Here is a 14017-nt window from a genome sequence, read left to right on the forward strand (position 1 = left end):
CTGGCTCTTCCATGATTGATACAGGCTCGTTTACAACACGTGACAATCGATTTATGGCTTCCTTTTAAACTATTAACGCAGAAAACCAATACAATATGAATTTTTATTTCTAAATAAAATTGAAACCATGACGTATTTTTAACGTTTTGGTTGATAACAGCAAGCACTATTTCTGTCATCGTGTATATGTTTATGGGCGGGGCTTAAACAAAATATTTAATTTGACCTAACCTTTGACCTCTGAACTCGACATGCTAAAAATAATCCGCCATTCTGGTCAGCGTAGCTTTCTGCATGGTAAAGTGAAACCTAAACAGTTCAGTATTTTCAACAAAATACGTCGCAGCTGGCGTGTTTACTCTTATTTCATTGTTAAGTTCAAACGAGTATTTATACACACAGTCCGAAAGAAATTACTGATGAATTTGAGGTAAATATATTTGAATTATTGAAGTACTAGATCTAGGCCTAATGCATTGGATTTTTACGGAAAGAGTCAGTCAGAGAACATATTTTCACTGCTTTATGTTGTGGAGGTCGAACGAGAAATCTGGTTTCGTTCTTCTCAATGTTTATGGTTTCTCGATTTTATCAACACTGACTTATTAGCTTGATAACGGTGAGATAATACTCTTCGAAACATCGCCCAAATAATTTAGTAGCTGTTTTTACCATAAGTATGTGTTTTTGTGTATTGCTCTATCCAGTTACTAAATGCCTCTAAAAGTAAAAGATTACCGACTTATTTGACGTGATATATTCGTCGTAAAGGTTATCTTTTTTTATTGACTATTTTCTGAATGACACCACAGATTATACATGTGATGATGTCGTCACTATATTGAGAATATCATCATAAATGTAATGTTATATTACTTATCTGCCATGATCATGTCATCATGGGGCGTAAGTCGTAAGTTCTACTGTAAGAATTCAACCTGGTTATTTCTGGAGCAAGCCTATATAGCCAGCTCCTTCAGGAGTTGGAAGACACCACTAAAAATCCAGAACAAGGTTAGACAGGTGACCCAAACCATCAATCCTGACTTAAAATAAGTACAGGAAGACTGCAATCATACAAACAAAATCCACAAGACACATAATATACGCCCGGTGGACATTGCAAATATTAAACAACAGGTCCCAAAATCAATCCCAGTGTTGGTAGAGAAAGTTCCATGGAATCTTCCAGTGTGGCTTCCCCTTTTTATGGTGCTTGATGGGGGGCCTGGAAAGTAAACGCTCTAATTGTTCTGATGGGACAAAAATCCATATACACAGTGGAAGTTTGAATTCGGAAAAGTAGGAGGGAACACCACAGTCATAACATGGAGCGTCGCTTTTGGACAATATTAATCCCATTGCAGTTATCAACAAATCAGCTGGAAATATCAGTTATATGTTCATCGTCCCAGGTGTTCAAGCATCTTTGTGACATTTTGCAGAGTGCGTGATTTATCCATTGCAGAATCACTGTCCAATTAGAATGGCAGAAAAAGTTGTATGGTTTGGTTAAGCTCCTCATGTACTGTTTTAATCATGTGAGATTGGTTTAACTACAATCAAGATGTTGACCTTGTTTTTCGTCAGATTTGGGCAATGAAATCATTAGATCACCTTTGTATCAACAGGATAGGGCTCTATATCTCATCTTCGAGACAGATGTAATTTATAAAATTTTCTAGATCAGTGGGCCCTTCGACCGGTCCGCCTCCTGCGGTCTGTCCCTTAATCCTCCCCTGGGCCAGCTGTGTAAGCATCCACTGCACTATATAGTTCAGGGCCTAAAAATTTTAAATTTTGACAGATACCATCAAAACAAATCAACTCTTCAAAATTGCTTCAAGATGTATTATGTATGAATTAGATAAAGAGATGACAATTCTGGCTATAATAGTTCAAAAATAGATAATGAATATATTGAAATTTTCAGACAAATTTCATCATTCTGTATGAAGTTATGAGTGTTTAAAGTTTTGACAAAATATATCGTGATTAACTATTTTACCATTCAACTCTTAATGGCTGCAGTGTTTTAATCTACTTTAAACTCAGAGTCATCCGATGGCCCAGAGAGTTGATTATGGGCTTGTCATGTTAGTAAATGTTTAAATAATAATTTATAACATTTGAAGCTAAAAAAAAAGATTTAGCTCTTACATAATGTATCTTTAAATCAATAATTTTATTCTTCATCCAAATGCAAAAAGCATACAATATTTCTATTTTGTTATTTTATATATTTCAGTACTAACGGTTTTAGTACAGAAGATGATAGTCGAGGTGGACATGATCAGATCTGTTGTTTGATAGATAATAATGAGAGATGTACGAGACAAGCGGGTAACGCTAGTTACAGTAAACGAATACAGAAAACAGTTCAACAAAGAAAACTAAAACTTATTAGAGATGATAGTGTGAGTACATGTATTACTGTTTCTACCAATCCAAAGGGCATTGTGTATGCTCAATTGTATTTCCTTGTAGTGCTGGCACGATATATCGCTGAATCGATATATCTCGATTCACCTTCTCGTATTGAATCGCAAGATGCTGAATCAATGTATCACGATTCTTTTTTTGTTTTTTTGTTGCTTCAGTACTGCTGGCATGATATATCACTGAATCGATGTATCACGATTCACCTTCTTCAGATTCTTGTATTGAATCGCAAGACGCTGAATCGATGTATCAAGATTCTTTTTTTTATGTTTTTTTTTTGTTGCTTCAGTAAGTAACCTGGCACTCCTAATTATCCACATCACACCCTGATGCCAGCGTTACTGGTAAGAATCAGGAGACCAGCGCAACCGGCATATAATGGGGCCCTCCGAGGGCAGTGTTTAATCTACCGAAATACTGAAACACTGAAATCTACTGAAATTTACTGAAAACTAAAATTAAAATACAAAATAAAATATGGTCAATGATGGAGGTAGACTGATTGCGTCTTTTAAAACATTCAAAACATAATAGGCATCAACAAAATTTTGGAGAAAAAAAAAATCAGAATTTTTTTTTGGGGGGGGGGGGGGGAGCTATTTGTAAAATGAACATCGGAATGACCTTGACCATCCTTCATCGGCGCTCACTTGGTCCAGGCTCTGGGTTACCTATTTAGGGTGTTTTCCGGTATTTAGTGTTTTTCTGGTGTTTTCCGGTATTCAGTATAAAATGGTGTTTTCCGGTTGTTTTCCGGTGTTTTCCGGTATATAGTATGGCCCCAATGTCAATACCCAGCAGTAATTCCGTATGGGATTGACAGAATTGCAATCAAGTGAAACACTTATGCCAGTCCCAATCGGATAACAGATGTGGTGAGAGTGGAACCATGACATAAACAAACATCCCATGGGGGACTTGTTTTAGCTCTGGTGATTAGTTTGTGCATGCTTCTCCAGTCAAAATTCTATTTTTATTGGATTGACTTATTTCATATGTTTGATAGAATTCGTTTCCAGAACATGCAATCAGAAGCATTAGCTAAATAATTGCAAGCTGACCCCAGAGTTATTTGACTGAAATTAACAGTTCTGTTAATACAGAAATTGAATTGTACCAGTGTTAAGATATTAGCAGTTATCTTATATTACATCTTTTGACAGATAAAGACTGATAGATTTATAAGTAAAGATTGACAGATTTATAGGTAAAGACTGTCATGTTTATAGGTAAAGACTGTCAGATTTATAAGTAAAGACTGTCAGATTTATAACTAAAGACTGTCAGAAGTAAAGACTGTCAGAAGTAAAGACTGACAGACTGTCAGAAGTAAAGACTGTCAGATTTATAGGTAAAGACTGTCAGATTTATAAGTAAAGACTGACAGGTTTATAGGTAAAGGCTGTCAGATTTATAAGTAAAGACTGTCAGATTTATAAGTAAAGATGTCAGAAGTAAAGACTGTCAGATTTATAAGTAAAGACTGGCAGCTGATTTATAAGTAAAGATGTCAGAAGTAAAGACTGTCAGATTTATAAGTAAAGACTGGCAGCTGATTTATAAGTAAAGACTGGCAGCTGATTTTTAAGTAAAGACTAGCAGATTTATAAGTTTGTTTTTTTCCCTAGGTTTCTCATATCTATATTTGTGATACACATAAAAACATGATACAGAGTGTACGAAGTAAAAGAAAGAGAAAGGATAGTGAAGATGACAGAGGTTCACCTGAAGCAGAAGAAGATGTACCAGATGTAAGTCGATTTTTTTCTAATTTAGGCTAGCAATAGAACAGACTGAGTCCATTTTAACCTTATTTCATACATTTCTCCAACATTTTGCAGTTTATCCACATTGAAATATGCTTGCTTATTAATTATCGTTAGCCCTGTCCCTCCTTTATCAACAATTCTGTTTGGATGCTGTGGAGATCACAGTGTCAGTTTTATCTAGTCTTTATAAATTTTACATGTACCAGGGACTGCCAAAAAACCATGAAGAATGTTAATTTGCATTTATTTTCAAAAACAAATTTAGGCACTTGTGCCAATGATTCAAGATTGAAGGTGTAAGTAGGGTTATTTAAATTTCTACTGTAGTTTGACTAATCAGGTTCTACAGAAAGTTTAATTAGTGTGTGATGTCTCGGTGACAGTTGGCCACATGACGGTTTGCTTTTGGTTGTTGTAGTCTCCTGTTTACTATCTGGTTGATTGTCAGATTGTTAAAATCAGCAAATGTCTATATGAATGAAATTGTAAGTGATTCTTTTAATCTTTAAGAGTTTCAGTGAATCGTTTGAAAAATAAAAATGCACATGTATAACAATTTGTATTGTAGATTGATTTCTTCCAAATGCCAGTGAACACATTAAGGAGATATAAAAGACATTATAAAATTCCTACAAGGCAAGGTTTAAACAAGGCACAGTTAGCTGATGTAAGTATTTAAGCTTTCAGACTTTAGTCTTAAAGACTATTGTTATTATTAAGATTATTATTATTCTTTACCCCTACCTCCCGCCTATATCTCGAAGACTATCTGAGATATCGATCAGGGGTTTTATTTTCTAATGGAAAACCTTGTGACTGCTTCTGGATAAAACCATTTCAGAATTTCTACTTTGAACGATAGTAGCCGAATTTGTGAAACAGTAAGTCGGCCGTAGTTTCGGAAGTTCTTTAACTATCCCCCAAAATATTACATTATTGATAGCTTTTCTTGGGGTCTAAAAGATAGCATTTTTGGATACCTAAAGTCAATCCGATTCCAGCAATATATGTTTCATTAGAGTTATCACCCTTTATTTTTACAAATTTTCTGCCCATTTTCTAACCATTATTTTGTTAAAAATGCCCAATGGATGTTTCTGAAACTTCTAAAACATGGAGTCATAAGCCCAAAGCATTGGATAAATCTATCGAGACAATGATCCAGAAACCGGAACTACTCAAAATTATATTTTGTAAAAAAGTCCAACTAATGGATACGTTTGTGAAAAATGGGATTTTTCCATTCGATATTACCGGATCAAAATAACTAAAGTATTGTTGGGTTGCCAGATAGCATTTGGGGTCTAAAAGATAGCATTTTTGGATACCTAAAGTCAATCCGATTCCAGCAATATATGTTACATTAGAGTTATCACCCTTTATTTTTACAAATTTTCTGCCCATTTTCTAACCATTATTTTGTTAAAAATGCCCAATGGATGTTTCTGAAACTTCTAAAACATGGAGTCATAAGCCCAAAGCATTGGATAAATCTATCGAGACAATGATCCAGAAACCGGAACTACTCAAAATTATATTTTGTAAAAAAGCCCAACTAATGGATACGTTTGGGAAAAATGGGATTTCTCCATTGGATATTACTGGATCAAAATAACTAAAGTATTGTTGGGTTTCACTTTGAAAAATCTTGTGGACGCTCTAGAGTCTAAAGTTAATATCCGATTGACTTTCAATTTATACACAGTGTTTAAGGTTGTGAGACGAAGAAGCCTAGTGATTTTCAATGATTTCCAATCATTACTACTAGAGTTATGGCCTTGATCACTTTGAAAAATCTTGTGGATGCTCTAGAGGCAAACATTTTCATCCGATTGACTGTAGATTGATACACAGAGTTTAAGGTCTTGAGACAAACAAGTATATTGCTTTTCAATGAATTTTGATAACTTGAACAACTAAATCCATGATATTAAATGTTTCGTATACTAAACATTGGGGCAGAACTAAAAGCCAAACAAATTCTAATGATTTTCTGATAATTACTTAATGAATTGTTACTCTCAATCAGATTTTAGTGTATTATAAATCTTTCATTACTGACAATAGAAAAAATATGCAACAACTCTTGTTGACTGCTCGGACGACTTAGCTGCAGTGGGCGTATGTTTCATTACCTTGCAACCTATCTTTGATAAATTGAACAGCCAAATCCATGATATTAAATGTTTTGTATACTCAATGTTAGCATGGACCAAACAAATTCTAATGATTTTCTGATAATTACTTTAATCAGATTTTAGTGTATTATAAATGTTTCATTACCGACAAAAGTAAAAATATGCAACAGCTCTTGTTGATGGGTGTATGTTTCATTGCCTGGCAACCTATCTTTCTCGAATATATCGGTGGTCTAGGGTGTGAATCCAAATGAAGAGTTCAGGGGAAGAACGATCTAAGTCACATTTTTGTCTTTTCGGACAGACTAAGTTTAGCATGGTGATAAACAAGCCTGATACATTACAAATATATTCTTGCGACATGGGCTATTTTTCTTTGAATTAAAATGTTTTGAGAGGGATTTGAAGCAAACGTTTGATAAATTATTTAGTCCAGATGTATCATCAAATGACACAGTTTGTATGCGGGAAGGCATAATTAAATGAAAGAATTGGGCAAATCTATGGAAACAATAAATCATATGATTACCCTAGACATCGCCCATTTTTAGATGTCAATTAATTTTGTCTGTACAATTTGGATTACAAATTGCGATTTTGTATGCTAACCTGTGTTGCTGATTCTATTGCTTGAGTTGTTAACTACATGGTCACGTAACAGAACCATTGACAGTTAAAATTCGAAATAAAAGCAGGCCTCTAGTGCCACTCTCCTGACAAAATTTCCCTCATATTACACTGTATGGTGTATACCCTTCTTCATTAGCCAAGTCGGTGCAGGAAAGAAGGCCATTAACATTAAACCCCCATTTCATTTCTTTTTTTTTAAAAAACTACATGTATCCCTTTTTTTATACGCTCACTGGGAAATGTGGTCATATATTGTCGTTGCTTCAGTCTGTCGTCTCCAATTTCTTGTGAACACTCTACAGACTACATTTATTATCTGATTGTTTTAAAATTGATATATGATGTTTACATTAGTGAGATGAAGATTCTTATTTAATTTCAAATATTTCCGTTAATTTTTTCTGGAGTCATGGCCCTTGTTTCACTTTATTGCACCTTGTGAACACTCTAATGACAAAAATTATCATCTGATCTGTTTGAAATGAAGAAGCCTATTGGTTTTCAGCAATTTCTGTTTATTATGTCTAGAATTATGGCCCTTGTTTCACTTTGTCAACAGATTTGTATGACATCTATATGCATTATTTAAATTAGTAAAACGAAGAAGCCTTTTGAATTTCATCAATTTCTGTTTATTACGTCTAGAGTTATTTATATGCATTATTTAAATTAATATTACGAAGAATCCTATTGAATTTCAGCAATTTCTGTTTATTACGTCTAGAGTTATTACCCTTGTTTCACTTTGTTGAAACCTGTGAATGCCTGATTGGCGAAAGTTATCATCTGATCTCTGTATGAAATTTTTATGCATAATTTGAATTAATAAAACAAAGAATCCTATTGAATATCAGCACTTTCCAATAATTACTTCTAGAGTTATCACCCTTGTTTAACTTTGTTGAACCTTGGGAACGTTTGAGTGCTTGTTTCAAGTTGTAGCACCTTAACTACAAAAGATCAAATATGCGAGAACCCTTGTTGACCGCTCGGATGATTTAACTGCTGTGGGCGAATGTTTAGTTGCCTGGCAACCTATCTTTGTTGTTGGAATGCTTCTGCAGAAGGTGATGTTCACACCCCAAATGGAATAGCATAACAAGGCAAACCAGTCAACAATATCCCGCTTCCTTTTATATTAAAAACTGTCAAATTTGTTTCCATGGAAACACAGATATATAAATCTGACAAGTTTCTAATTAGCAAAAGCCCAAACAACAATAATAGGTTGATATGTGTATAAAATTTCATAAAGATGTCTTGAGCAGTTGAGCTGTTTGTGAACTGGGATGAATAGTCGGGCATTATCCTTCCCTTTTCTTTGATGTAAAATCACGGATGACTTAACCAAAAATTGAATGGGGTGTTAACATCTTATTGACCCTTTACGTAGCTAATTCTGATACTAAAATAACAGTTGAGTTTATTTCTAAAGTTATGTTTACAATGTCAAAATTTTGCCTTTACTTTTACTCTAAATGACAATAGGTGACTCTACTTGTTGGCTTTGCACTGATTATTTTGTGCCTTCTTAACTTTGCGCTGTTACTCGTAGCGAGAAGAAGGAGCGAGATTAGGTCCATTTGTCGCAGCTTCTTGGTTTCATGAAGGCAAGAAGGAGCGAAAGGGTATTTACTTATCAGCTGCCATAGGTCTATTTTATAGGAAATATCACTTATAGTTAATTTTTTTTATCTTTCAGGCTGTAGCCAAGCATTTTAAGAATATTCCTGTAGTGGAGAAAGAAGCTCTGACATTCTTTATTTATATGGCAAAAAATTATAAAAGTCGTTTGGATCAAAAATATATTGACACAGTACCTTGTTAGCAGTTTTGTATATTTGTGTGTACATATATAAAAAACATATTCTTATCTATCCTACTTTATTATATATATATAGAATATATTCTTGTTATGTAGATATATTATTTAAAATGTAAATATATAATAAGTATAAACATTTATGTTTGATTCATTTGTATCATTTGTCAAATCCACATCAAAGAGTTTTATACAACTCTTTAAGAATCCCATTTTACCCTTGTTTCATTTATAATTTTATTGTAATTCATTTGGTTCATGATCTTCACAATGTTAAGAAGTTAATACATACCTCTGATAACTTGACAATTTTATCCAACAGAAGCTATCTATTACCGTGTAGCCAACTAAAGCCATCTAACAGATTTAGCCTACTGAAGCCATCAAACAGTTTTAGCCAACAGAAGCTACCAAACAGTTTTAGCCAACAGAAGCTGGTTATAGCCAACTGAAGCTATCTAACTGAAGCCAACTGAAGCTAACTAACTGTTTTAGCCAACTGAAGCTAACTAACTGTTTTAGCCAACTGAAGCTAACTAACCGTTTTTGCCAACTGAAGCTATCTAAATACAGTTTGTTAGTACCACTCCAATTGGTTCGTTTGTAAGATACTTGCCCGAATGGGCAGAATTGAAAGAGTGGCACAGAGTTCAATTTTATCATTCCTTAAAACAGATGTATGAGTAGATTCAAACACAGGAAAGTTATTTCGGCTATGGTGGTTTAGATTTTTCTTTCCAGATGTTGTATTTATTTCGTAATACAGTAGTTACACTATGAAGAAAGTTATTGATATAATATTTGTTTGACACTATGAAGATCAGTTATTGATATATTTTTTTGACACTATGGAGATAAGTTATTGATATAATATCTGTTTGACACTATGAATATCAGTTACTGATATAATATTTGTTTGACACTATGAAGATCAGTTATTGATATAATATCTGTTTGACACTATGGAGATAAGTTATTGATTTATGAAGAAAATCAACTGTTCATTTTTGTCAGCCCATAAATTCAGCTCAGTATTATGAAATAATTGTAGAAAGATCAAACCACAATCTATTTTTTAGTCCCAGATGTTCGAATGAGAACTGAACTTCAATAGATTTGTATTATAAAATTCCAATTTATTTATCAGTTATGTGGTAAGTGCAAAAAGACCTGTAACTACAGAGCTGTCATAAAATGTAGCATATTAAATTGATAACTATATATATATATATATATTTATATATATTAAAGTTGCTGATCGTCGACTCATTCATATTATTTTGAATCCCTTGTAAACTACAATCTTGTAAAAGATGAATCTCTAAAAATGAATATCTGACCAAACATAGTTCAATTTCATTCAGTATTTACAAAGATAACCATACCAGCTTCACCAGTAAGGTGGATTGGATATTTTCCAAAAAATGCAAATGGGGATCAGTGGCTTTAATATCATGAATGATGCTGTATCTCTGTCACTTTAATAACAAGACTCTATTGTATTGTCAAGCTTTACTATTGAAACTAGTGACATCAGTCGTACTTGATTGATTCCTGACTCAGAATTCTATCATCACTAGTGAACGTATTGGCTCTAGGATACTTTAACTTAACTGAATCTCGATACCAGTATCAGAAATATTGTTATGATACTTGCATATTATTATATACCTATAAATGGAAATAAAATGATAAATCAGTATATTCCTTTCTTGTATTTTTATACGCCCACATTTTCATGTGGACGTATACTGTTGTCTCCCCCTTCGTCAGGACATCTGTTTATATTTTGATTGTGAAACTATACAGGTATTCATATACATGTATAGATAAAGCAATGTCCATTAAGTCAAATAGTGTTGCCTGTCTATCCAATTATTCTGAAATATTAGTATTAAAATTTGTATGTGTATGATTGAAATAGAATCAATACATGAACAAGAGATAATTATTTCCAAGAAATCACTAGCAAGTAGTTTGTGTCATGCTCTTTTGTACATTCTGAATGTCTGGCACAGTAAGGTGCCAGACCACTAAACAATAGGTCCCGATTACGATCTTGGTGTTGGTACAGAAAGTTCCTCAAGATTTTCCTGGACGACATCTCTCCTTGTCAGAGGCGAAGGTTAGAGGGCCTGTCTAGTCAATCAAGGTCCTGGACGTGCCAAATAAAATAAAGTTAAGTGTTATGTTCTAGCGAACCAAAGTGAAATTTTTAAGTCGAATTAACACATCTCTCAGAGGGGTAAAGGGGTTGTTCTTAAGGGAAGGAAGGGTTGTGAGTCTTCTTAAGCAGTGTTTTTGAATGACATCTGAGATTGGTCGATGTATGTACGAAAGTTAATCATTGTAAGCAAAAGTCGAATTAAATATCATTTGGGCCACTCGTTTTGTCGCTCTTATCCGGGATAGTAGGAGATTTTGCATTCTTAATTTAAGTGTTATGTTTTAGCGGACCAATAGTGAAACTTTTAATGAAAAGATTAATGTTGTACGTGGAGTTCGAATTAACTCATCCCTCAGGGGGTAAAGGGGGTGTTCTTAATGGAGGGAGGAAGGGTCGGGGGTCTTCTTGAGCAGTGTTTTTGGCGACATCTGAAGTTGGTTGACTTATGTACGAAAGTTGATTGTTGTATGCAAAAGTCGAATTAAACTCAAAATTTTGACGTTTTATAAAAAAAAAACACCCCCATGGGAAGAATCAAGGTTCAGAGTATCGGGCACCGCTGTCCACTCATCTAGCATAGTAGAAATTTTGTACGCGATTTTTGAAACAACCTGAACCTAGCTCCCTTACTTTATATTCCTGTGTTCAATAGCCAAGTTTGTGCAGAAAGGTAGGGTGTTAAAACCCATTTCACTTCTATTCTAGATGAGACATGCTGTCTGCAAGAATAAATGAAAGCATAATTTGTGTATGTTTCCTGGCTCTGTGTTTCCTTATATTTAATAAACTTCCAATAAAATGTTATCATAACTCTTGTCAGGGATACTCCCCCACTACAAATTTCTAGCAGTTACATAGCTCTGTCAGGGTTACCCCACCACTAGAAATGTCTGTAGTGTTTTTGTAATACTAGAAGATGTACGGCACACTGCTGTATGATTTTCATGTGGTACACTTTTGAGCTAATCTAGCCAAGTTGGGGGGGGGGGGGCATGGAATACCACACCCACCACCAGATACCCAACAGACTTACATTCTGATGATACCAGATATACATGCATTGATGCCATATAGAAGAAAATTGGTACACTTTTCAGGTAGGTCGGCCCCCTGGGATCCCACTCTATTAGTCTAAAGGATATAAAAACTAAATTAAAGAAAGACACCAACATACTAATTTAACAGCTGACACTTTCTGTTCGCACTGAATGAACATCTTCAGGCCATTTTAAATTACATAGAACAATAGACACAACGTAATTACTATAAATTTATCAAATATATTTCCACATTTAGTAAAAAATCAATAAAATGAGAATTATTTCATCTCTTACTGTAATATCCGTTTATGTAATTCTGATTTGTACATTTTGATGAAATAACTTTCTTTACATTCATGTAAATCATATATATCTATTCTTTTTAAGTCATGCACAATGAAGGGATTATATCTTGAAGCATGAAAAGTTGATATATGGTTATATTGTTTTTGAAAAAAAAAGAATTAATTTTTGTTTTTTCTAAATTAATGTCACTGTCATTATTATTATACAAATGAAGCTGAAGTAAACCATGATATGATGTTTAATCTATAGCTGTTCTTAAAGATGCATTATGAAAGAAATGAAATGAAATGGGGTTTAATGTCCTACTGTTCTGCTCGAAACTGGGCTAATGAAGACAGGCATATGCCATACAGTGTTCCTACTCTTATATCGAATTCCATCTGTAAAGGGATCTTTTACGTGCACGTCAATGTGTACACGAGACCTCGGTTTTTCGTCCCATCCGAACGACTAGACAGCTGTCCTTGTCAGTCCTCCGTCCTGCATCACTGACAAGGGGGAACCACACCGGAAAATCTGGATGAACTTTCTCGGCCAATACAGGGATCGAACACCCGACCTCCAGGCTAGCGAGCCAGCGTCTTACCCACTTAGCCACGTGATCCCAGCATTATGAAAGAGCTAAATCTGCCTAATATTACAGGGTTTTATTTTGGCTTCAAATGGCATATGAATTATTATTTAGCAATTTATTCACATGACAAGCCTATAATCAACTCTCTAGAATATCTGATGGCACAGATTTAAACAGATTAAAATACGGCCGCCATTTAATGATTTTATTTAAAATAGAGAAGTGAATTTGAGTCTTGATTAACAAGTAACATTGCTGCGATAATGAACAATCCAAAGTCAAAACTTCAAACAGTAATAATAAGCTTAGAAAAAGTAATTTGAATGAAATTTTCAATGTATTCTATATTCTGAATTGGCTATTTTGGAACTATTATAGCAAGAACGACCAGCTCTTTATTTAAATCTTACAAATTGTATCTTTAATCACCTTATAAAGAAAGTCATTAATAGCTAATTAGTAATATGTCTATCCACAGGTTTATATATCATCTGAGTACGATTAACATAGTAAAAAATTTAACACGGTATTAAATCCGGGAAAATAATATTTGTGACTCACCGATTAGTCCCCATCGTCATCCAGATCAACTGCTTACACATTTCGTGCAGTAATCTCCGCGGCAACCGCCACATACATCAACACATTTGAGACCATTTTTACGGCACTTCCACGCACTAAGAGTACATTTGCAAGTAGTCGTATGGGCAAAATTGGACGAATCTGCATTGGATCCAACCGAATGGGGATGGGCGAATGACAGTGGATCTTATGAGCCAGTCCGAACGGACTTAATTGCCACCAGCTCCCGACCCGGTACTCAACTTTTTGAGGTGTAAATGCAAGTCGATCCGGAACCAATGTGGCACAAATATGTGCACGTGCCGTAAAAATGGTCTCAAATGTGTTGATGTATGTGGCGGTTGCCGCAGAGAGAACTGCACGAATGTGGAAGCAGTTGATCTGGATGACGATGGGGACTAATCGGCGAGTCACAATGATGACGTCATATGATTTCTGATTTTATTATCACCAAATATTTTTCTCTGATCGTTTTGTGAATTGTGTGCGAGATTTTACCATGATAATTCGTCAGAAAATGTCGAAAATCTATTCATACCGAAATTAT

The 14017-nt window shown here is 34.4% G+C and overlaps 1 protein-coding gene across 1 annotated transcript; it reads left to right on the forward strand.

Annotated features, from left to right (window-relative positions):
- Positions 1 to 251: 251 nt before the first annotated feature.
- Positions 252 to 10503, forward strand: LOC126830009 (histone deacetylase complex subunit SAP30L). The gene is made up of 5 exons (XM_050560207.2): positions 252 to 430; positions 2249 to 2417; positions 4071 to 4193; positions 4780 to 4878; positions 8682 to 10503. Exons 1-5 carry the CDS (start codon positions 252 to 254, stop codon positions 8805 to 8807), a joined length of 696 nt encoding a protein of 231 aa, XP_050416164.2. The 3' UTR covers positions 8808 to 10503.
- Positions 10504 to 14017: the final 3514 nt, after the last annotated feature.

This window comes from Patella vulgata, chromosome 8 (assembly GCF_932274485.2).
Source record: "Patella vulgata chromosome 8, xgPatVulg1.2, whole genome shotgun sequence".
In the NCBI taxonomy this organism is placed as follows: domain Eukaryota; kingdom Metazoa; phylum Mollusca; class Gastropoda; family Patellidae; genus Patella; species Patella vulgata.